Below are 24520 nucleotides of genomic sequence, written 5' to 3'. Positions count from 1 at the left end.
AACATATTTCTCTATGCGGAGTACTCCATGTTCCACTTGAAAGGGTGAACTAAAGGAAGTGTGCATTAGATACTAAAACAAACAGGCGAGCCACAAACCATACTGGTATGTGTGCTGTTTGGCAACACAGTCAGTCCTGTATAGGTCTGTCTGCTTGGCCTGGAAGGAGACCAACACTTTTACAGAGTAAACATGTTTTTTTCCACACTGGATCTGATTGACTCCATTTTTGTAATGCCCCCATGCAAAGGAAGTGGTAGTTGAGAAACACCAGTGTTTGTATCACACCGCTCCTCTTCAAAGTGTTGGTGTGTTTAAAAAAAAGTGAAAGAGAGAGAGAGAGAGAGAGACTACACTGAGTTTTGACAAGTGAAATGACCACATTGTATTGTATAATATTAGCATAAAAAGAATTACCAAGCTGTCATCACTACTTTCTAGTATGTCTCCATTTTGGCTATGAAGGGCTCCTTGTATATCGTAAATACATATTCATCAGCCTTCATTGATAGACAATCTCCCCCGCCCAGTGGAAATGGTTCAGGACCCGTTCGAAGTCAGGTCAGTAAATAATGGAACATGAAAACGGGCATGTTTTCCACATTTCAACTGTGATACAGTTTTAAGATGCTGTGAAATTCCTGTGAATTGCTTTTTGGCACAACTACACAGGAGAGGCCTGGACCTTTGGCTGCCAGAGGCATATTAATAATGTTGATCATGGGAATGAGACTGAGGCTTGAGACAAGCTGTAGTTATGAACCAATGTGTCATAACTGAGGATCAAAAGTCTTCTAACCTCTCCACTCACCCCAAGACTTCAAGCCCTCTCCTTCTCCCGCCTCTCTCCTTCTCCCCCTTATGGCCTAAGGCTATGTTATTGAGTTGAGGAGCCAAATTGTTTCTCTTTTGTATTGCGAGACTCCATCCTGTCTGTGGGTCTCCAGCCCCCTAAACCACAGTTGGCAGCACAGTCAGCCTGTCTTGAGGAATGCGAGGGGCTTCTAATGGTTACACCCTCACTCACTGTGCTAGGAGCTAGATCACACACTGCTCTCCCTCAGTCTTTTTCTTCTCACACACACAAACATGCTTACAAACAAACATCTTGACCCATACAAATGTGCACATACTATACTGTGTGCGCACAAAGACAGAAACACACAAACACACACAAGCAGGGACAGAGTCACTCAGTCTATGGGCTGCGGATTATAGCCACTCCTGTTCTTTGAACAATAAGCCACTGCCATTAAAGGGGTCACAGTGATAGTGGGACACCGCTCCCTCCCCTCTAATATCACAAGCCATAATCTGGGCCCAGACTGGTTGTCTGAAGTTGAAGTTCAGACTCCTTTCAGCTGACAGTAGCTAAATGTCATTGAGGTCAGTTAGAGTCATAGTCACTCCTATGAACTTTATCACTACAAATGATCACCTTGTACTATTTTCTCACATGGCAAGGCCTTATGAAGTCTAAATATATTTTACATGTTTGTAACATGATGCAATTTGTCATGTAGGGACCGTTCTTTGGCAGTTCAATGTACAAAGAATCTCATAAATGGTGTTTCATTGAAAATTGAGTGACATAAATAGTGATTAAGCCCTGGCTGGCTCTGTTTAGCCCTGCACTAGAAACCAGGCTAATGAATACCACTTGGCTACTGCAAGAGTTCTGGCATCACAAATATCATCCTACTTTCCTTTGCATTTGATATTCCACATGGGACTGTATTTCTCATGCTAACAACCGCTGCAACATGCCCTAGCAATTCAAAGATCACACGCTAATGCCTACTTGTCCCCAATTACACCAAACACTGCTGGGCTCTGCTGCTGCCCTTTGAAAAGGATCTGCTTTGTGTTAAATATATTTACACTTGAAAACATCTCAAGAGAAGGCGAAGGAGAGCTTGCCCTCGTCGACAGAAGGCAGCGGTGTGTAGAATACTAATCGGGCCCTCAGTGCGTTTGATGCTGGTGTTTGATGTTTTCCAAGGATCCATGCCGAGGCTAAACCCCAGAGAGAAGGATGGAGAGAAACAGAGGGAGAAACCAGACTGCTGAGACTGCTGAGACTTAGGGGGTCTATGGGCTCTGGAGGGACTGAGAAAGAGTTTACATTCTCTTCCTGGGGATGGTTTTATTGTTTTTCCCGTCTGCATCAGACACATTAACATCTATTGTCTTTGCCTCTTGTGAAACGAAAGGGCATTTCTGGCCTGCTTTTTTAAACCACCTTGTATAAAATGTGGTCCAGAGCCTGACAGCAGGATAATAGTCAGGAATGAAGTCTGGAGAGAGCAACTCTTTGGCATTTACGAAACTTATACTGTATAAGTTGGCATAGGATAGGCATAGTACAAAACTGGACAACTTGCAGATTCTTTAACACTTGAGATAAAGTTTGTTAACATGAAGAAATAAAGTTTCCGAAACTAATACACGTCAAGTTTCATTAGGGACTCTAAAGCTATCGATCACATCACATGGTCGTTATCAGCTGATGGAGTTTGCCAGTTGTCATGGAACTGTAGATGTTCAAATTTTATCCATTTATCTGAGCACTCGACCATATTGACTTGGAAGAAGAGGTTCAAGGTTCATTCGTGACCTTAAAAATGTCAACTGACTAAACATCACTTTGAGGTCCATCTATTAAGAGTTCTTCGTGAAGGTTTATCTAGACTATGTGTTTGATCTACTTTGTGTGGCACTAGTGACTCATGATAAAAGTAACAAACTTACTATGATACCACTGCTTGGCATTAATTTCACAATTTTAACGGTTCCTGTTGTTGCGGCGTTCAAGGTAAGCACATGCTGTATTTTGCTTAGCAAGTCTTAAACTTACAAAGTCCTGATGTGAGTTAAGAAAAATCCCCCCTAAAATAAGTTAATAAGTTTTTATTAAGTACTTGGGTTTCACCTAACTATATACAGTACATTTCCTGCCTAAATAATTCTACGTTTTCATTTGACAGAGAGCTCAAGATGATGAGATGGAGAGCATTAAGAAACACATGAAATCATCCAAAGACAAGGAGGACGCCAAGCCACTGGACAAGCCTGAACAGTGAGAGCCAAACCTACCTTCCGAACCAAATTCATTACATGAGAGCTGTGTCGTAAAACAGATGTGTTACAGTGATCTTGTCCCCTCGTCAGGTTTCTATTCCAGTTATGCCAAATCCCCAACTTCTCTGAGCGGGTGTTCTGCATCCTGTTTCAGTCAACCTTCCATGAATGTATCACCTCAATTCTCCGCAAAATAGAAATCCTTCAGAGAGTATGCAAGGTGAGCCACCGGCCTTTCTCATTTCATGTTCTTTTCTGCCACTCAATTTAACCTTCATATCCTCATCTCATTTGTGTGTGTGTGTGTCTGCACCAGACTCTCCAGACTGGTAAGTGTGTATTGCAGGTGCTTGGCCTGGTGCTGGCTTTTGGCAACTTCATGAACGGAGGTAATCGGTCTCGAGGGCAGGCAGACGGCTTCACCTTGGACATTCTGCCAAAACTGAAGGACGTTAAGAGCAGTGTGAGTGTTGCAGTGTGAGCCTGATGTGTTACAGGAGTAAAAGCAAACATCACTCACAAGAGCAGACTCTCAATTAAGTGTTATTCACAAGCCAATAGGAAGCATACAGATTTGTGTAAAATGAGTAAAGGAGACAAGCCTTTATAATTTATGCACAGCCACACAGCTTTACTCTGTAATAAAGCATTATACCAGAAAATAAGTGGTGAACTGAGAGTGAAAGGGGCCTTCATTGCTGCCAAACATGAGGACCATAGCTGTGCAGATTTAGAGGAGAGGCCATTCTGTTTACTGTTCTTATTCAATATCACAACGGGCTCAGTATACCCTTGGCACTGCCATATAAGGACACAGTGGTTTGTGTTTTTGTGGTGGTGAACCGAGTAAGGTATCCATAAAGAACATCAAACTTTCCACCAACTCTGAGTTATGACAGCCAGCCCAGCACAGTTGTGTTTTGTTGTATTGCTCCTCCAATGTCATGATTTATCCCCAACTTCTAAGACCGCTGTCCTTATTCTTGTTTGCCCCGCACAAATTAAAACGTCCTGCTCCAAAATGATTAAATTAATAAATAAAGGGTTTTTGGTTTATTTATTTGGATCTTTTTCTGTCTTTCAGGATAACTCCCAGAGTCTTTTGTCCTACATTGTTGCTTACTATCTAAGGCACTTTGATGAGGTATGTTTTGGTTCCTGTTTATTTGAATCACTTTTCTGTTTTAGTCTGATTTGCTTAGAAATCCTTCCAGAGCTCTCTTTTCATCTCCTCTCTTGCCAGAGGATACCATGGCTTATCCTTTATCAAATTATTTATTTTCCCTTTCCTCATTTACGGCAGAGACAAATCTCTCTCCTTCTCTGGCTCTCTCTTATAATTCTCTTTCTGTCTTTCACTCTTCATCTCCCACTCTCGCTCCGCTTTGGTCTGGCTTCATTCAAACCTGCAGCCTGTTCGTTGGCACAGCATCCAAAGGAGCGCTAGTGTAAATAATTAGGTTCTCCAGATGAGATGAACTCAGTAGAGTGCTGCCTGCCAAAATCAACCTGCATGACATGACTCTAGCACTCATAATGGCCTTGTACTAACTCTGATGGAGAGAAATGCGGTGCAGTTTCTCCACCGAGCTTAATGGTCGTTATCTGCTGTAGTTTCAGTCATATCATCTCGAGGATGTTTGGACTGCTAATAAGTGCATGTCGGTCTCTGAAGACATTTATTTCAATCTGGCACTAGTGTGTACAGTATATACTAGAGAGGCCCTCTCCCATTTGAGGAAGATTGACTTTGACGTTGGTGTGTGTGTTTTTTGTGCATGAATGTATGTTGTGCTTCACCAGGATGCTGGCAGAGAGACGTGTGTCTACCCTCTGCCCGAGCCCCAGGACCTTTTCCAGGCCTCCCAGATGAAGTTTGAGGACTTTCAAAGAGATTTGCGCAAGCTGAGGAAAGATCTCAACGGTATGGTCGTCAGCCTACATTCCACAGTTTCTCTTCTGTTTGAGCACCTCTGAAACCCTTAAACAGCATATTTACAGCAAGATTATTAGGTAGTAAACTGGCCATGCCATATCCAGCAAATTATGGCAAGTGTCATATCATGTTTAGAATACCATCACAAGGAAATTTATTTAGCAATAAAATACGTATTAATCCACACACATATCCTTTAGTGCAATGGAAAATAATTTCCCAAACCTGACCAGCTATGGTCATGTGCAGATCGTAGAGGCGGGTCAACAGAGAGATAGCATCTGTTTGTCGTACAGACGAGCTAACCAGAAGCAGATGTGACTTGTCAGATGTAGACTCCCGTTGGACCTGGCGTGCCTTTACTGTCCTCATGAAATAGAGATCAAAATATAGAGGGGCAAGGTCAGGGAACTTCCACTACCTGCGTACACTATCAAAGGTTCATCAGCTATTCACTGAACTGGAAGAGGCTCTCCTCATGCTGTGAGTCACTTCACCAGCCCTGCAAGCAACAAACCTCCAACACACAACGATGGGAATTGCCAGATATTCCTGCATGTTTTTATGTATGTTTTCCATTATCACTTTCCCAGATAGGTCCTAAATATGATTTATGGTTAAACTGATTTGGTTAATACCTCACTCTTTGACTCTTTAATTCATTCATTCAGATATCATTCATTCATCAGTTGTTCAATCAGGTCCTGAACCAATAAGTTTGTTACATAACTTTCCATGACAATACACTTTCTACTAACCAGCTTTTATTCCATGAACATATCATTATTATTCAGTAAAACTTTTTTATCATCACCACTATACCATCAACATTGGGGGAGAAAAAAAATGAAAGACAAAAATGATTGAAAATGATTTTTAGTGGGTTTCACAAGCCAAGGAGTTGGAGCCAGAATTTCCATCCAACTATGATTACATTTATGTAATCTCTCAGTGAAATCAAAACACAATAATATGAGTCACATGATAACAGATATGTCACAGTATTGCCTCATATTTGGATTTCATATGTTGCATATTGGCATTAAACATATAGTTAACATGAATTATCTAAGATTTTTAAACATATAAAAAGTTTATAAAATGCGCAAGAACGACTGTGATATGTTACTGCGTATCAAGACCTCAGAATAAAAGTGTGGCAATTGGATTATGCTTGACAAGCCAAACTGATTGGTAGAGTGAAAAAAGAGTCCTAATGAATGAGGCATTTGGGAAATATTCCTTTCATTACTCCATCTCAAGTCACTCAGCACTAAGAACACTTTCCAAGGACTGAAGTGTCTACAGGTGGTAAAAAACGACTGTGTATCTTTGTGCAAACATGTGTGAGTATGTTCGTGTGCATGTGTGAGTTTGTGTGCTTGCAGCTCGATCGACAATTCCCCAAACCTGGTCTGTTCTCTATCATGTTTTATGTATCTTTGCTGCTAAACCAATCAGGTGCCTGATCCATGTTGCCAAATATTGTTTTTCCTCTGCCATAATGGTTCTTTAGGCTGTTCATTATTTGCAATTCATAAAGATGGAGTTGCTCGCGGGGGAAATGGACTTGCGTCTGCTTCGACCCCAGTGGCAGTGGCACATGATGTACGTACATAAATACATCATCACATGCTATACCTGCAGACCTCTTCATTACCTAGCAGAGCCAAGCTGAGTGCTCTAACAGACGTGGGCTTCGATGACAGTTCCCAGAGGGAGGTTCCGATAGGTAGGCGGTGCAGAAATGGCCTTGGCTGGCCTGAAGGACATCAGCAAGCAGCACAGTGGAGAGAGCTCACTGTGTACCTTTTAGGTTGAGGCGCCATATGGTCTATGAATTACCATTTGCCTAGTCCCGACCTTCCCATTCTCTTAAGCGTCTCATGGCCTCTCCACCTCTAAGGCCTTGAGCTGAGTTTGTGTATCCGTTATGTTTGCAGATAGAGCGTGACGATAAGTTTCTCCTGGGATCAGAGCGCAAGCCTTCCTGGTTCCTGGGGTGCCTTATTAGTCATTATGGGTCATTATGTCTTGGCTGACACTTATTCAGCAGAGACTTATCAAAGCAAGCTCAAACAGGGTGAAGTGTACTGTAGAGTTTGTGATTACAACACTAATGCTGAATAGGATATTATTGCTCTGTTGCTTTTAAAGTCTCTTTTCCCCTCTCATCATGATCATCTTTTTTTTTTTTTTTTGTTTCAGCATGCTCGGCTGAGACGGAGAAAGTTTGCAAATTGTCCTCTGAAGAGAATCTACAGCCCTTTAAGGACAAGATGGATGAATTTCTTAGCCAAGGTGAGCCTATTTTCCACATCAGTTGAATCTGACGATTGATAAGACTTTCAGCACTTTGAAGAGTCTCATTGAAGGGTGATATGCTGTATTTTTTTATCTTGTCAAAAAATCTCTGAATCCCCAAGGCCTGATATATCTCACTGCTCTCTGTCATATAGCTCCATTGTTGTCCAAAAACTACTGCAAAAGCTGTTGCATTTGTGAACTTTTTGCCTTAATTAGCTTGAACATGGGCACTTTAGTGTATGTTTTTTGAGTCCCATATAGGCTGCTGCTGAAAATGATCCCCAACAAAAAACTGTAGCACTCCCTAAAAACTGAAGGGTCCAGGTTTTTAAAGAAATTATTTAGCCTTTTTTTAAAGTGAAAGTATGTATTTGTAAAAATTATGTGTGGTTATTATATTATTGATATTTCTGGTTGTTTCATCAGAGTTGCTCATCTCATGTTACCATCATACAAGGGCTTAGAGAGGTTAATAATTTCTTCCTCCTGATTGAAAAAGTATTCTGTGCTGGTATATCCCTGGTATATATCTAAGCTGAAATTTCTTCTGTGGTGCGAGAGCATGAGAAGCAGCTCATCAGTCAGAATGATGTAGGTCTTCTGTGTATGCATACACATTTCCAAATCTGTTTCATGCTGTTTTCTGCTTGATATACGCACACAAGGGTTCACTCAGTGTCGTTTCCATAGGGATGTGTGTTTATTCCAGCGTGTATTGAATAACTCACAGCTATTGTTTCAAGTTTGCCTATCTGCTCTGATGGATTATGACTGCACTTGGTAGCCGGATCGTTTATCTTGATCTCTACCTTATAAAACAGAGTATATCTTGCTCTGCCTCAAAGGAGGATTCAGGATGGCCGAAGGTGAACCTATCACACAGTCTGCTAAACTGGCTGGGGAGAACAGAACTGGATGCCTGAGAGGCTGGAATAAAACTGATTTGTTCAGCACCTGATCCCTTTCACTTAGTGCGTTTGATATCATGACATCTTTTGTCATATATTTACTCTTATTTCTGGTGTTTAAAATTTGTACTCGCTCCCTGTCTTCCTTCATTTTCCAATCTCCAGTCCGCTTTGCCCTTCTAATGACAGGGCTTTCTCTAATTTCTGTCAGAGGAATGACAGAGAGATTAAAAGCACCCCATTGCCTGCTCTGCCTAATCTCTTTTTCTGTCACTCTAGGGAATCCAATAACCATTCACAGTATAGTGTTTACTGAGATGATGATGATGAGTTTATTGTAAATGACGAGCACTTCCTCTTACATTGCACTTTTATTCTAACAAGAACAAGAGTCTACAGCCTCTGCTAAATGCTCTGTGAGGCTGTACATACACTTGTGCTTTGAGCTGAATGCTCATATATGATGTTACTGTGATCACAGTAACAATGCTTACATGTTGATGTTTAGCAGGTATAATGTTTACCATGTTCACCATCTAAGTTTAGCGTGTTAGCATGCTGACATTTGCTAATTAGCACTGAACACAAAGTACATCTGAGGATGATGGGAATATCATTGGTTTTTCAGGTATTTGGTCTGAAACCGAAGTATTGGACAAATATGACTGAATGGTGACTCTAAATGAAAAGTCGGAGGATCACCTAAGTTATTACAACTTATCCTGGCAACAGGAATATTTGGCAGTGTATCCTGTACTTGTTTAGACATTTCACATAAAGCATAAAGCCACAAATGTTAACCTCTTGATGATGCAAGATGAAAAGGTTTGTGCCAGTAAATGAGTAGATGTTGAGAGATTTCACTGAATAAATGAAAAGTTTGACCTGCTGTAGGCGCTCAATGAAAAATCAGGGGCTTACCAAAGTCACTTGGATTTATTCTCTCAACAACATGGTTGGTGTGTACGAAATTTCATGGTTATCTATCCAGTAATTGCTGAGATATTTCAGTGTGAACCAAAGTGGTGGACCAATAGACAGTCATTGCCATCGTTAGTGCTGTGCTGCTAGAATGATTAAAAATCTCCTGAATTACAGCCTCTGGGTTTAATGCCTTGGCCCTCAAGTTGCAGTTAATTACCGTGTGAATTCTTGAGTTGGGGCCAAAAATGTGTTTTGTCACAGTGACCTTGACCTTTGACCACCAAAAATCAGTTGATCTTTGAGTCCAAGTTAATGTTTGTCCCAAATGTGAAGAAAGCCACAACTGTTAAAATAAAACTGTTCTGAAGGAGGCGGACAGTACTTTTAGACACTGTTACGACAAAATCCACTGTAGTCGTGTTTATCACTCATGTCCACCAGATGTCCTACAGTCATGCTTTCATCTACATAATCTGACATCTACAACAATACTGGGACACTGTGGTCCACTTCAAAGGTGTAAGACTTAGTTTGTTATGCTTGTTTTAACATAACAAGCCAAATGCCATTCTTTATGTAGCATTGGCTTTGACCCTGGCTACATTCAGTTAACTGTGTCCAATCTTTCTGAAGGACCCAGCTCACAGGCCTCTCACCAACTGCTTTTGTATTCAAATGAGAGTATAATATATAGCATATGTTCTTCCGCGGTAATGCTCACTGTCCATTTTAAAGGAAGTCTGCAGATGAAAGCATATCTCCCGTTTCCACCTCTCCCCCTCTCTTTTCCTCTCTTTTCCTTTCTCCCTGTGTTTGAGAGAAATATGGGAGCTCTCTCTTTGATGCAAATGACAAGGTTTTTCCTCTGAGAGCAGAATGTAAGCACCGTAGCATGGACATGTGACTCAGAAGGCTCCAGACGGGATTCTTGGGGTTCCTCCACTGTGGCGGTGAAAAAAAGAACAACAGCCAAATGTCTTATTTTTGTTATTTCTGTAATTTCTAAAAAGCCTCGGGTTAAACTGTTTCTGGCTCCACAGTTTAAACCGCTTTTGTTTATTTTCTGACCATGAAACTAACCACAGAATAACAGTGGGAGCGGACTTGTTGGAGCTCGGCTGTTTGGTCTAGCTCGATTTTCCCCGCTCCCTTCACAAATTCTCATGCATGCAGGCCTTTGATGGAGTCACTGTGACTTGCAGTGAGAGCACTGTCCATGTGATAATCTGTTTCTGATGGACATGAAGATTAGTGAGATTGTTGTCAAACTCACCTCTGTTTTCTACTAACTGCAACTCTGCTGCTGAGGACTTCATACCATGTACGCCAATGTGGTTAAACATGAAATAGTATTTTCTATGTTAATGTATATCACATTATGGCAGAATCTCATATTAAATAAACATGTTGATCTTTATCATGTTGATTTTGGTACAATAACAGAGCTGACATCTTTAAATAATATTCCTTGAAATGTTGGGGTTTGTTGTTGTAAATACAGTGTTCATCAGTTTAGTTATCTTGCCCCGCAATACCACACAGTCTGTATCTCATCACAGTAAGATAAGTAGATAAGAACAAAATTAATCATATTAGATTCATACTGAATCATTCAGTGTTAGGGGAAGGTTTATCTAGAGGTGTCAGAGTTTATCTCCCTTAATTGCTATTCAGTGTTTCTCGAAATAGATTTTACATTCCACTGGGATCTTCCAGTTAAATGTTATAATAAGTGGTAAGCAGCATCTTAAATCATCTTTCCCCGAAGGATTAAGATGCTTTTAGCAAGCTCCATTCATATTATTTATCAATATGTCATCATTTATTGATGGGCCGTCAGTAGAGAGAGAGAGATTGCGATTGTGGGCCACAGAGTGATTTAACACTGTGGAATGGTAAAGCATAGTGCTGGTCTCAGCGGGTTTCTCTGAGATCTTCAGATGTGGCTCTGGCTTCAATTACACGTAGCAACCAGATATTCCCAACATAAGAGCAGAACACAGATTTGTGCCAGGAAAGATTCTCTGTCCTATCTACTGTCATGTCTGTCTTGGAAAGCCACGAGGAGGCCATAGTTCATTTCTGGTCATTTGACAGTTTAAAACAAAAACAGCTTACAGATTATTGATCTTCAGGGGACAGAGAAGCTGTGTGGGAGAATTTATTTTCTAACCATTGGACAGTTGTCCAGTAGCACAATGAAGATATAGACGAGCAAAAAAACATAGCCAGACTGGCTCTACTGCAGCTCTTTTTGTATTTGAAAATGGGTGGAAAAATCAGCCCCTAGATCTTAAATTTGATAAGTAGTAACCTGTGGCAGTTTTCCTGACTGAGGCTGTCACATTTCACTGCTGTTCTCTTATATCATAATTTATAAAATAGTCAAAACGATCCTGATGGCCCTACTGAGATAAGTGTTGTGGCCTGCTGGAAATATATCCTAATGTGTGCTGTGGTGTCCAACTCCCAGTTTTCTTACCTTCTCGCTGTCTCTCCTCTACTCTCACACCTCTCGCACACAAACATGCGCACACACAGTCATCTGTCTCCATTCGAAGTAACCCTGCACAAAGAAGCACTTGTCCTGAGGTGTGCAGTACTCATTTGTCAGTTGTGCAACAGTGGACAGTCCAACACTTAATAACCTGGTGGCACAGCACTGACCTTGAAGATGACTGTTGGTTTAAGTAATGGTGACATGCGGAATCCCCTTCTATATACAAGTCGCACTGGAGGTGAAAGATGTATTTTCTCCGGGGAATGCTATAATCCTTTATTTACCAATACAGTGCTTTATTCTGTTAATTTACTTTCCTTGACAGCTAAAACGGAACTGGAGACGCAGGAGAAGCAGCTGGCAGACACTCAGAAGATGTAAGAACTTCCTCTATCTTTAAATATTTTCCTACAGACAAATAAATGCAGTCACCTCTGTTCAGTTTCATGGGTTACATTCGGTCTTCTCTCAAGCGTCACAGCAGTGATTGTAGTTCTGAATTTGAAAGTAAAGGCCATTCGGGATAATGCAGTTCAGTGTGGTTTGAAGTGATCTATTCTCACTGCAGTAAAGAAATATAATCTTGCTGCTTTGTCAATATTTAGGACTCCTGGTTCCTTCAGTTACATGGAAGGTGCAGGCCGTCATGCCAGGCCTTCGGTAGATGGGAGGCCCCCTGTGCGGTGTCTGTGTTGTTTATTTAAGCGGAGCGAGAGTAGACAGCCTTGGCTCCAGGCTTCTGTTACTGCTGGTTAGGAATGTGTTCCTATAGCACACTCCAAACAAAGAGACTCCAACCTGTCCACTGTATTGATCCACTGCAAATGGCCGCCACATTTAACACTTTGACATGTCTTGTGCACACTTTTCCTTTGCTAGATCTGTCTTTGTCCCCTAGTTGTGCATCTTTTTTTTCTTTCCCCTCTTTCCTCACTCATGCACACACTCATATACAGTTTGTGCGTGTTTATGAACACAAACGCACATAGAGGCTTACGTACACCAGGGAGAGGAGTGACAAAGCTAAACACTGTATTCAAGAGTTTTTCCTGAGCCCTGGAAGTTAATCTGTCAGAAAAAATAGAATGATTATGCTGTTTTTGTGTCGGTAATAGCATTTTTTGTTCACAGTTGCCCTCTGAAATGCAAAGTCATCATTGGTTTGTGTTTTTTTCTGTTATTCTACCACTAAATCTCCTAAAAAAGCATATTATTCCAAGATTAACTTTCATATTTCGCATATTTGCATAGCACTGCCAGGTTTCACAACAATCGGTGTAGGTTTCTGTAATCTCATGTTGTAATAGTTTGGTTTTGAAGTAATGTTTTTGTTCTTTGTCCTCAGCTTCTTGGAGTTGAGCGTGTCCTTCTCGGTTAAACCCAAGGCAGGAGAGAAAGAGGTCTCTCCCAACACTTTCTTCTCCATTTGGCATGAGTTTTCCACTGATTTCAAAGACCAGTGGAAGAAGCAGAATAAGCTAATGTTACAAGAACGGTGAGATATGATGGGGAGACAAGTTTCCTGTTTCAGAATTTGACATTATACTTGATATAGATACCTTGGTTTGACAGGACACAAATCCTCCTGAGATATCAGGGACTTTTCATTCATCTTGTCTCTGTCTTTTGGAAGGAGACACCACTCTCTGACCTTTGTAATGTCATTCCAGAAACACCAATGTTCCTACATTTAGAATTTTCCCCAAGCGTAAGTTTCCAAACCATTAATAACTTGCAGTACATCTCGTGTTCACTGAAGATCCTATCAGATTCATTTAAATTCATGAAGGGAAAAGAGGTTAAATGACCCAAATCTATGTCCTCACCCCAGTAATGAAAAAAACACATGCATCATCCAGTTAGCTTCCAGTGGTTTGATGAATATAGAGATACTGTTGCATATGTCAACAAAAAGCAAATTGGTCCATTATGCCAAATGAAGATTGAACTGTGATATGTATTTGTAAGAGAAGCAAAATGTCACAAGCTTTGCTTGTACAGTAGGAAAGAATAAAAACAAATTTGAAAGCATTAACTCTTTGCCCTTTGCCATAGGCAGTCATCCCAACCCCCTCCTGCTGGTTTCCCTTTTAGACTCCAGTGGAACTAAAGATATTAATCCTCACCTGCTCTGTGTGGACATGCAGTGCTGGCACACACCGTACCCATGTCATGAGTATAGGCAAGATGCATGTCTGTCTGCATAAATCAGTGTACTCACTCATTGCCAACATGCTGATCATTTGTCTTTTTAAAGCACAAATGGGTAGTGACACTGCTGGCTCACTCCATGCAGTAGTAAACTAGAGTGAGTCACTTCAAAGTAGGAGGGTTGGCCCTTTGACAAACCAAGATCATTGTGTCCAAATACCACATGACCATGGTCTGGATGGTCCAGGCTGGGATTTTTCTACGGTCTTGTTTTAATGGTGAAATAGTGAATTTCAGCAGTGTGAATGAGTGCGTGTCCATCCAGTTATTTGCTCCTTAGGTCTCCATAAGATGACTGATTGTTAAGACTGGTCTTTTTTCAGGGTCAAAATGGCTGAGGACTGCTTCAAACAGGCCAGGGAGAAGGCTTCCTACAATGTGAAACCCAAACATGCAACTGGAATAGTACGTCTTTGAACTTCTTATTACAGTCAACTATATGGCCTCATCTTTTCTTGTATATGTTAATTTAAATCCAGCTGTACCTTCCCTCTTGTTTTGTCTTCCCTTGGTGCATGTTATCTCTTCACCTAACACTTACAAACACTTGTCAGCGTGTAGAAGAAACAATACTCCTGGCTTGAACAGCAACATAGTGAGATCAGTGCCAGTGCTGCCAGCTGTAAATAACTCAGACCTGTTATTTTATTCCACAGAAAGCAAAGCTGGGCCAGAAGATGTGAAGCAGAGAATGGAAAATTATCATCATCAAGCCTATTGCACAAGCACTGTTTGTACAATCTGACATGACTCATAATTCATTTTTACAGCATTTATTTGCTTCCAGTATTTTTTTTCCAGTTGATTTAGAGTTGTTTTTATTGTGAGATGGTTCAAAGTGGATGTTATGTTGTTTAAAAGTGGAGTGAAAAATTACACACTCAATCAGCTTTTGATAGCACTCGCATAATTAAATGAAATATTGCTACCTGGAGTCTGAAATTTGTAGCCCTATAGCCAAGCTTTCTTAGTATTTTATAAGCCATATGTAGCCTATTTTCTTTTTTTTTGTGCAATTCCCAAGCCTACTTTACGAGAAAGGCATGAGCACTTCCTCTTTATATCTCCCTTAATGGTGAAAAGCACAGAATTTTATAACCTTTCTACACGGTAGGTATGGATAACCTGCCAGACAGAAAGTGCCTTATCGGACAGTGGAGTGGTCGAATGAGTGCTGTAGAAGAGAACATTTTTTAGACATATCATCTGTAATTAAATGTTACATGTAAAGAAGAAAAATCAGTTTCACACAAGCTGAAACATGACAAATTTTCTTCTCTTATAGCTTCATCAAGGGTGTTTGAGAACCTAGTTACATGCAGCCCTTCCTCTACTGTGGTTTAATATGGTTTTTTTTGTGCATACGTAAGTGGTGTGATCTGATATAGACCTGATATTGTTTTATTCAGCACTGTTGTCAACTTGCTTTATGTTTTAAGCAAAATACTATGCAGTTAGTTTTGCCTTTCCTACTATGTGTGAGCGTGTGAACTCCCATATGTTAATTGAGCAATAGAATTCTAGGATGTGACGTCCATGTGCAATACCAACAATATGTTTTCATTGAATACCCTTGACCATGAAAAAATATATTTATTGAATAAAAGAAATTACATTAATTTTAATAGAAATTTTGCTTTTGATGATCGTTTTTATCATTGTGTTTATCATTTGTACAACTGTAATATTAAGTGGTACAGGACTACATGTACTCTAACACCACTGTTATTTTATATGAAATAGATTTAATGTATTTTTCACATACATACTTACACACACACACACACAGAACACACACACACACACACACACACACACACACACATACACACACACACACACACACACATATATATATATATATATATATATATATATATATACACACACACACACATATACACATATACATATACTGTATATATTGCATTGCACCCTTATTACACATGCTGCAGTATGTTTTTTCCTAGTGGCTAGTATATTTGTGGCAAATGTACAGTATACAGCCAAGTTAGTGTCCAAGCAGGTGGATGCCACTGGTCATTGCTGTGTTGTTTGATGCTTCTTGAAATCTTGTCCTTGACATCATCTTGTGCATCATTTGGGATATGACATAAGTTAAGGAAAAGATACATGATAACAGATACTTTACTTGTAAAACGGTCAATTTTAAAAACATTTGCTGGTAAAACTGTAATTATTGTAGATCCACCTGCAGAAAAACATGTCATATTACAAAAACTTTTTGAAAGGGTCACAGAGTACAGTTTAGTTTCTTTAAGGCACTGCATTGTCAGCATGGTCACGGTGTCCATAATGTTTTGTGGTTTTAAAACTCAGAGGCACTTTCTTATCTCCTTTATCACAAAGGAGTCTAGTAACAAATGTACAAATAGCAGGTAGATATGAACTTTGTAGAATAAGAGGAAGGAAAATTGGCTGCTTCATCATCAGTGTCTCTTGCACAGCCACTTGAATCAGTCACTTTCAACAGCATCAGCTTGCCAACAAGGCTGATTAAATCAATGTTGGGCCTTTGTTTAATAATACCAGTTCCATGTTTCGTGTCATTTTATTGTGGGACAGGCCATTATTTGTAAAAAAAAAAAGAAAAGAAAAAAAACTAAGCAATGCAGGATAGTTCAACTTGAAGCCAGTCTTTGTTTGGCGAAGGCTGTGAATATCTGCCTTTGACAATAGTCATATGTCATTTAAATTTTAAAAGACCTTTTAAGTCCTCCTTCACAGTTTCCCATGGCCACCCACATCCACAGACATGCAGCGACACTGTTTAACCCTCTGCACTTTACGGTGTCTGAAAGGTGGCTGCAGGTCTGGGCAATCTAGCTGCACTGTGAGCTGCGTGATGCGGTGTGGCCTGCAGAAGGAGCAGGACTGGAAGGGCTCCTGGGCCTTGTTGTGGTTTTTCCTTCCAGATCCCGAGGCTTGGCCTCGACTCTGGCCCTGACCCGAGCTGGGGCCCATATGGCGGGGGATATAGAAGGAGTTGCACTGGCCATAGCAAAAACGGTTGACCACAGTGCGGCTGTGGCAGCCCTCCTCACTGATTGTCTGACGGAGGGGTTGGGTCTTACACCAGTCTCTGCGGAGGTAGCGGCGTTCTGTCACCACCAAGGCCTCTCGGCTGGAGGATAGCACCTCTGGTTTCTGCTGCAATAGCCGGTGGTGACGTTCTGAGGACAGGTTCCCTTTGGTCTTGTATGGGGATGGGATGGATCCTTGGGGCCGAGGCTTTTTAGTCTCTGCAGTGATGCAGAGCACCCCAGCCAGTATGACTGGGATAGTTATTCTCCACAGCATTCTACAAAAAGAGAGAGCCACATTACTATACATTACATTTCTAAACAGAATCTGTTGTCACGTGAACAGAATCTTAGAATTATTAACACTGAAGCTGGCGAAACAGTACTTTGGGCAGTATGTGACGAGACACAACAGTCATACAATCAAGATATTATATTATGACATGATATTGGTATTGCCAGTCATCTCTGCAATTGCGTGAATGTGCATCCGTGTTGAACCACCTTTGCAATCTAGCCTTCTAGGCATCATTGAGGAAATGAATCCATCACCAGGGCCCCCATTTGTCAGCATCTCTGTATCATTACTTCTATTTGCTTTCCTCTCGGCTACGCAACTCCTCCAAAAATAAACAAAGCCCTGCCATCAAAGGATACACTTAAACACCCATAACGAGAAAGGGAAGTTGATTTTATTGGTCCCGTCGCCGGGTAAAATAATTAGGGCTTTGCTTACTTTAGTCATGAACTATGCCGCAGATATGTAAACAGGCATTAGAGAGGCCCATCTGCATGTTATTAGGGGAAGAGTTGGGGAACTCTACAGTACCCTTTGGGAGTCCACTCTTCTACTCTTTGGTGATATACTATGGAGCAAACTGAACTGAGAATGACCCATAGTGTCTGTAATCGCCATAGTGTCTTTTGTATCATACTAGCACCAGAAAGATAGCATGATCCGGAGGAATGATTTCTCCGCCATTCAGCCCGTGTGCATGCTGTCAGTATTTGCGCCAGCACATTTTTGACCATCACTCAAGCATCTTTTCAGCAGATGTTGCTCTTGACAAGCATTGCATGACATCAAGTCAGAAATCCTGACAGAGAACCAAACTGCCTCAAGGCCATTGGCTGCTCCTATTCACAGACTCTTCTTTGCTGTGCAAATTTGTATGTTCTCTTTCTTCCTTTTCTGGACCTGCAACTCACTCTGACATGGAACAAATGACTTTATCATAATCCACTTTGTTTTTTTCCTCTTTTTTTTCTGCCCTTGACCTCGAGGTCATGGCAGTTCTGTCCGAGCTGCATGAGCACTCAGGTCTGTATATCACTGTCCCGGCAGCACTTGCCGTAAGCTAGACAGCAGCTGTTTGTCCATCTAGCTGAGATGTTGGATGAATTCTAAGTAGGCTTCTTTCTACATTTATCAAGAGATATACAGAGTTACACAGACACAGAAGATCTACTTTCTTTGTCAGTGTTTTCTCATGCAAATCTGATCTCTTGAATCTGTTCTTCTTTTCTTTATTAAGAGATCAAACTTGTGCAGTGAGAAAGTGCCATTCTGTTGTTGATATTTTGTGTGTTTTCCATCTGAGGATGTCCAGAAGACAAATGCATTTTGAATTTGAATCCTTAACAAGCATGACAAGATTTTTACATAACTTCTCAAATATCTGCACCTCCGATCTGTGCTTCTTCTGCTGGCACACACTTTTACATGCACGCACAAGCCAGCACACACGCCTACACTCATCATAAGGTTAGAATAACTAAACCAAAGACTCCCGCTGGGTCCTTCCACCACCTACTGCATCAGGGAGTCATGACCCCACTCCATCTTCCAGTGATCTACCTTCCATGTGCAACACAGTCTCATTTGTCTTTAGCTACAGCATCTTATTCCTGCTGACTGTGTATTTAAATACATAAACCCCCAGTAGGAGGAACAGGCTATCCTTCTGTGTGCAGGCTCTTGTTCTCTGTTTCCCTCCAATCCATTGCTTAAAGAGGCACCCTGTAACTTTGGAGAGCTACAGTCTGCAAAGCCCGGGGGACACTGGAGGGATGACCTGACCGACTGTGTACATAGGGCATGACGGATGGCCTATACAGTCGGCAGCCGTGCTCCCTCTCCACTCCCAAACTCGACCTAAGTATGATAGCGCAGGCCCTGCCAAGCTATCCTCATCAATCTCTGCAGCAAGACAAATTGCGGTTTTGGGGTAGGGATTCAGGGGCTTTGGGGGAGTGCTGAGGTGGACGGGTGGGTGGTTAGTGGTTGAGGTTAGAAGATAGAAGGAAAGGGGGTGAGGATTGGGGGGGGGGGGGGTTGGGGCAGATGACCTACTGGGAAACAAAACCAGCCCCACTTGGGCTTCATGCACAGTATATGCCCTCTTTCCACAACTGTATATCCCTCCACAAGCTGTTTGTCTCTTTCTTTCTTTCTTTCTCTCCCAATCTGTCTGTCTCTCCTCAACGCACAGCACTAATCATCACGGAGTCCCGCAGACGGAAGGAGACTGTGGTTTCGTGTGTTAATGCTGAGACAGAACTGAACCGGACCTTTCTGTCTGCTAAATACTAATATTGTCCACAAACACAGCTTTATGTTTTACCAGAACCACAAATACTTGGGGGATATGCTTCACCGAACTGTGGCAGACCTTGGTTCCAAAATTCAGACCTCTAATGAAATTACAAATACCAGAGAGACTGCTGAGCTAGACACAAGCCTTTTTGAAAACAGCTATTATCATCAGTGGGAACTTGTTATGTTTTGTTTTTCAGAATGGCATTATAATACCATGGTAATGTTTTCTGTCTGCATAACAATGGTTCTTTCTTTTTTTTTCCCCAAATCTCAAAGAGAAATTAAAAACAAAATGGAAAATCTCCAGCCTAGTTGCTAAATATTTTAATATTTCAGATATTGTTGTTAAATAATTGAAAAAAGAAAGAAGAGTCCTCTCAAGACTTCAAAATTTGCACACACAGATGTGTACTTCCACTAAACCATGTGAAACATCTTCCCAGCATGTCTTCAAAGGCAGGTTAAAACAAACAAAACCTGATGCCTCAATTATTGGTGCGTCAGAAAGTCTCATACACAGACTGGTAAGTGCAGTTAATTACAGTAGAACTGCATTTAATTCACCGTGCAGCGCTAACCTCAATCACACACGGGTAGCCGCGTGACCACACACATGCGTGCATACAAACACATACACGCAGACTCAAAGAAAGAGGGAAAGAGAGGTAAATTAAATGTTTTCACTTGGAGCCAATTACACAAAGAGGAACCATGTCATTATCTGCATTTGCGGATTGTATTTTCCCAAACTACGCTCGGCCGTTGGCTCATTAACAGTTGGGGATTTGGTGGGGGCTCCTTTTGGGGGCTTTTTTTTTGTGTAAATGTGTCTAATGCCAACATTGCCAGGAGGCTGCTTTAGGCAGTTTGGGCAGCCATTTGTCACCACAATCCATCTTGATAATGACTAGCAGCCCAGATATAATGCTTTCCAAGCTAAGTACTGGCAAGAATGTGAGGCAACTCCTTCGCCTCAGCAACATAAAGTGCTTTAGTGGAGGATGAGGGGCAATTAGAGATGCTATGATAGTAAAGGGTTGCTCATTCCAGATCAGGATGACACTACTTAGCTGCGGTGATTAACACCACCTTCCACTTGCACTTTAAGGGGAGTTTATTTAATCCTTTAACATATAGTTTTGCTGTTTTGTTCCCACGTAGTAGCCCAGTAGTAGTTTTAAAGTTGCTAAAATGGCCTTATTTCACAGCCTGACAGTATCACATTTATAATCTGCATCAGCTTGTTCCAGATCTTTACTGAAGCTATATCATTTTTTGTGAGTGAAATAACCGAGACCAAGACTCCATGTCTTTTATGGGTTTAGCATCCAATCAAATAAGAATATTCTAGATGTCATGAGCATCATTTTAAATATATTTGGTGTCTCTGGAAACTTTACGATCTCCACTAGAATTTAAAATAAAGCTCTGTGGGTTGGAGCAATGTTTGGCTGCACAGTATGAGTTTGCAATAATTGGCGCACCGACAGGCCACAGCATGTTAAAGGGTTTAAAAGTGGTTCTTTTAAGCCATATTTTGCTCACATGCATGGTGAATGCTTTGTTGGTTTTGAAAAAGTTGTCACAGCTGGACAAAATGCAACATTTCTCTGGTATTTTAATCTGCTTCTCTGTGTGTTCACATGTAAAGTGTAAACTTCACATCTCACAAGAATGTTGTTAAGGTTTCTATCAAATACCAGTTTTACTATCTTTAGAGGCTTACAAGTTGCTAAAGAAACTGTAATGTGTCCGTGTGCTAAATCCTCTTTGACATCAGAGCAGACTGTACAAGGTGGTGCAGTCACCAGAGCTGTAAGAAGGATCAGAAAGCAAACTCTCTACCATTCACCGCACGCATACTGTAGGAACACACACACACACACACCCAAACATATGTTCACACACCAACTTGGATACACAGCAGTGTACACAGGAACTACACACAAATACATTAATGATACAAAAGTGAACACACACAAATGAAGATTTACACCTGTACATATGAACAGAGAAAAAGAATAGAGATTATTTTGTACACACAAAATACAGGTTCAATATGTGCATTAACATCATTATCTCTCATTTTCTGGTTTTCATGTTCTCTGGAAAAACTAAACTGACTCTTAATCTCACCGAGGTGCACAGTACAACATACTGTCATCACTCACTAATTCTCTCACTCACAACACTAATTCCCTGGAACCTCCAGCCACTAATTATAGTCATTTAGCAGACACTTTTATCCAGAACACCTTACAGTACCTCGAAGGCGCAAATTTTTACTATGGGTGGCCCCAGTGGGAATCAAACCATCACTGCTGGCAGAAATACTAAATAGCTGTACAACTACTGCTGTTCAAATTACATGGTTCTGCGCTTAGTCATTCAGAGACTCACTGAGTCACTCGGTCTCACACTCACGTGGGATATGTAAAAGCTGCGCTTACTGAGCCACACTTTTCTCAATAACCCCATGTGGCAAATGGCACTTTAACATATATAATCACTGAGTTTCCTCATGCACACTGCAAAGAATGTCCACGATGAGAGTATTTTTTACTGTATTTTGAAATCGTGTTATTTAAAATGAAAATTCAGCCAACAATGCACTAATCAGTGATCACTGATCTGTGTGTAGCCATGTGTGGAATCTTGCATCAAGAACCTTCTAGAATGAAGCATAAATTTGGAATTAGTGCATATTATTTGTAATGGTAGTTGACATTTTACAGCATCCCAATAAAGTTCTTCTAGCTTGTGAAATTGTTGAGAGGGCATTTTGATAAAGTGTTAAATAAGTGTTATCTCAGTAAAGCATTAAGTATGGTTTATGTACCTCTCACCACAGTGCGCAGCAGGACAGTAATGTGTCAAAGATGCAGTCAAGGATGGATGTCCACCTTCAGTGGTCCTCGCGTCCGCTTCCAGGTTTTGGTTTCCATGGCAACATGATCTGTAGTATCCTCAGGCTTGTCCTTGCTCCTCTTCTTCTCCCCTGCTTAAGATTCAAAGTCTTGGACACAATCAGTTTTCCATCTTCCTGGACAATATGTACCCCTTTCTCACGTCCTCTCTCTGTCTAACACTCTCTATTTAGTCTTTTTGTTTTCAGGTTTAAGAGAGAAGCTCCAGTTTTAAGTCACAGTAAGCCCATATCTTAGTGCTGTGGAGACTTCCTGTAGTCTGTCTTTGAGAATGTTTGACTCACTGTAAAGCCTGCCTTAGTTAGAATCCCCACCACCCCTTCCCTCCTCAAGACTGGGAGGGTTTTTCCTATTGGCCCTGGTCATTGTGTGAATCAAACCAAGCTTCACTTCTTTCATTTAAGTCTGTCTCTCTCTGGGTCTGTCTCTCTCTGCCTGTTGATATTTTTTGTATGTTTTTATGTAATGCCCACCCGTCCATGATATATCAAACACATATTTTTTTTCCTTTTATCTTTTCTTTTCCATTTTAAGTTTTCCCTCTTTCTTCCCATGTTTGACATTTACATTTACATTTGTAGGAAGTGTTAGACTTTTTGCCACCATGTAAAGAAACAATGATCTCCTCCAAAAAAAAACCTAAATTATCCCCCGTCATTGACACTGTAACCACATCACATTACAACCCATAACCCCCAATTCATAAATCATTGTATGCATGTACCCAGACACACTAACAGCATGCTTTGAAAAATGCCACAACCCGCATTCCTTGATGCAACTGAGACAATAATGTTTGTCTGTTTTGTGGCTCTTGCTAAGCTGACCACTGGGCACAGAGACTGAAAACACTGACTGTCACTTCTGCCATCAAAGAGCTGAAACATCAACAGACCCTGCAAAAACCTCAGATGGGTACAGTCTGAACAATAACCCCTTCAACAGACCAGAGGATGATGACACTTTTGCATGACAAAACTTCATTTGTCTGCAAAGTACTGATCTGTGTTGTTGAGGAGCTGGTTGTTGAAAGGAGGCAGATCCCTGCTGTAGGAAATAATTTATCACCCTCTAGTGGTAGAAGGCAAAAGCGCATTGTTCTATTATTCTTTGGATTATTGTAACCCTGCAGAACACTTTGCTACAGTAGCATTTTGTGTATCCAAAAAGTAAAAAATGAAATAAAATAAAATCCAAGCTCAGGCCATAGTAACAGATAGAGGGCCAACTTTAATAGTACAAGTAAGTAAAAGTGTCTTTAAATATGGTATAAAAATAAATGCAGGAGAGAATAACAAAGAATTATGTTCTACATAAGACAGGAGACAGTATTTTTGTAATTTTGAATGTGACTTTACAAGTGCAATGAAAACCATATGTGCTAATTGTTGTAGTGCAATAAAATAATGCAAAGCAAAATAAATGCACAATAAATAATCATAATAATAATCATAATATATATGTATATATATTGTATATTCATTCTGCACAACACTTCCCATAGCGTGACAAAGTATCTGTGACCTCAGATCATGTAAAGCGATGACATTGGTTAGATTTATCAGTTTAAGCTGTCATTTTATTTTTTTCTATGTGTTTTTTTTTTCTTTTTTTTCTCTCTGACATCATTTGTTTCAGCTGGAAGTGAGAGAGGGGGCGCCAATCCTGCAGTTATGATGGAAAGAACTGGAATACTGGATTTGACTTTTTTTTTTTTCAATGACATTTTTCATCTCACCAGTCTGTCAGTGTCCTCACAAGTCCAGCAGTCCTCCTTTCTGAGAATACTGGAAATATATTCAGTTACTGTAAGAGGAGAGGGAAGAAGGAACATCCTCTCCATGGACATGCAACATCCGGTGGACAACAGACGAACAGACGGCCCGGCACGTCACCTGGCTGAGCCAAGAGCGGATGGACAGACAATGGTGACGAAGAGATGAGATGGTCCCCCTCTCCATGTCCCAGAGAGAGAGAGAGAGAGAGAGATGGCATTGATTTTAGCATGATGGCACACGACTGGTCAGCCTCTTGGATGCTAGTGGCTTCCCCTGCACTGGGAGAAGAGAGAAGAAGGTGGGAC

The 24520-nt window shown here is 40.9% G+C and overlaps 3 protein-coding genes across 5 annotated transcripts in view; 1 reads left to right on the top strand and 2 right to left on the bottom strand.

Annotated features, from left to right (window-relative positions):
• fmn2a (formin 2a) overlaps positions 1 to 15651 on the top strand; it is a 39544-nt gene extending 23893 nt beyond the window's left edge. The window contains exons 9-18 of the mRNA XM_018696992.2: positions 2988 to 3079; positions 3172 to 3301; positions 3398 to 3544; positions 4166 to 4225; positions 4885 to 5005; positions 7226 to 7318; positions 11982 to 12033; positions 13002 to 13151; positions 14191 to 14272; positions 14524 to 15651. Coding sequence (XP_018552508.1) covers positions 2988 to 3079; positions 3172 to 3301; positions 3398 to 3544; positions 4166 to 4225; positions 4885 to 5005; positions 7226 to 7318; positions 11982 to 12033; positions 13002 to 13151; positions 14191 to 14272; positions 14524 to 14550 — 954 coding nt within the window. The 3' untranslated portion in view covers positions 14551 to 15651. The remainder of the gene's footprint in view (positions 1 to 2987; positions 3080 to 3171; positions 3302 to 3397; positions 3545 to 4165; positions 4226 to 4884; positions 5006 to 7225; positions 7319 to 11981; positions 12034 to 13001; positions 13152 to 14190; positions 14273 to 14523) is intronic.
• Positions 15652 to 16472: 821 nt separating this feature from the next.
• On the bottom strand, positions 16473 to 23218 carry grem2a (gremlin 2, DAN family BMP antagonist a). The gene is made up of 2 exons (XM_018696972.2): positions 22350 to 23218; positions 16473 to 17189 (listed from the first exon to the last, which is right to left on the bottom strand). The coding sequence occupies exon 2, from the start codon at positions 17186 to 17188 to the stop codon at positions 16610 to 16612; it is 579 nt and encodes a 192-aa protein (XP_018552488.1). The 5' UTR covers position 17189; positions 22350 to 23218; the 3' UTR covers positions 16473 to 16609.
• Positions 23219 to 23647: 429 nt separating this feature from the next.
• Positions 23648 to 24520, bottom strand: part of rgs7a (regulator of G protein signaling 7a) — a 45932-nt gene continuing 45059 nt past the window's right edge. For 2 of the 3 annotated variants that reach the window (XM_018696969.2, XM_018696970.1), the window contains exon 18: positions 23648 to 24493. The gene's annotated coding sequence lies outside the window, so the exon portion shown is untranslated. The remainder of the gene's footprint in view (positions 24494 to 24520) is intronic. The other variant, XM_018696971.2, reaches the window with a different exon arrangement.

Source organism: Lates calcarifer, linkage group LG16_LG22, assembly GCF_001640805.2.
Source record: "Lates calcarifer isolate ASB-BC8 linkage group LG16_LG22, TLL_Latcal_v3, whole genome shotgun sequence".
In the NCBI taxonomy this organism is placed as follows: Eukaryota; Metazoa; Chordata; class Actinopteri; family Centropomidae; genus Lates; species Lates calcarifer.
Note: the sequence above shows the minus strand (reverse complement) of the source record. Positions and strands in the feature narration are given on the sequence as shown.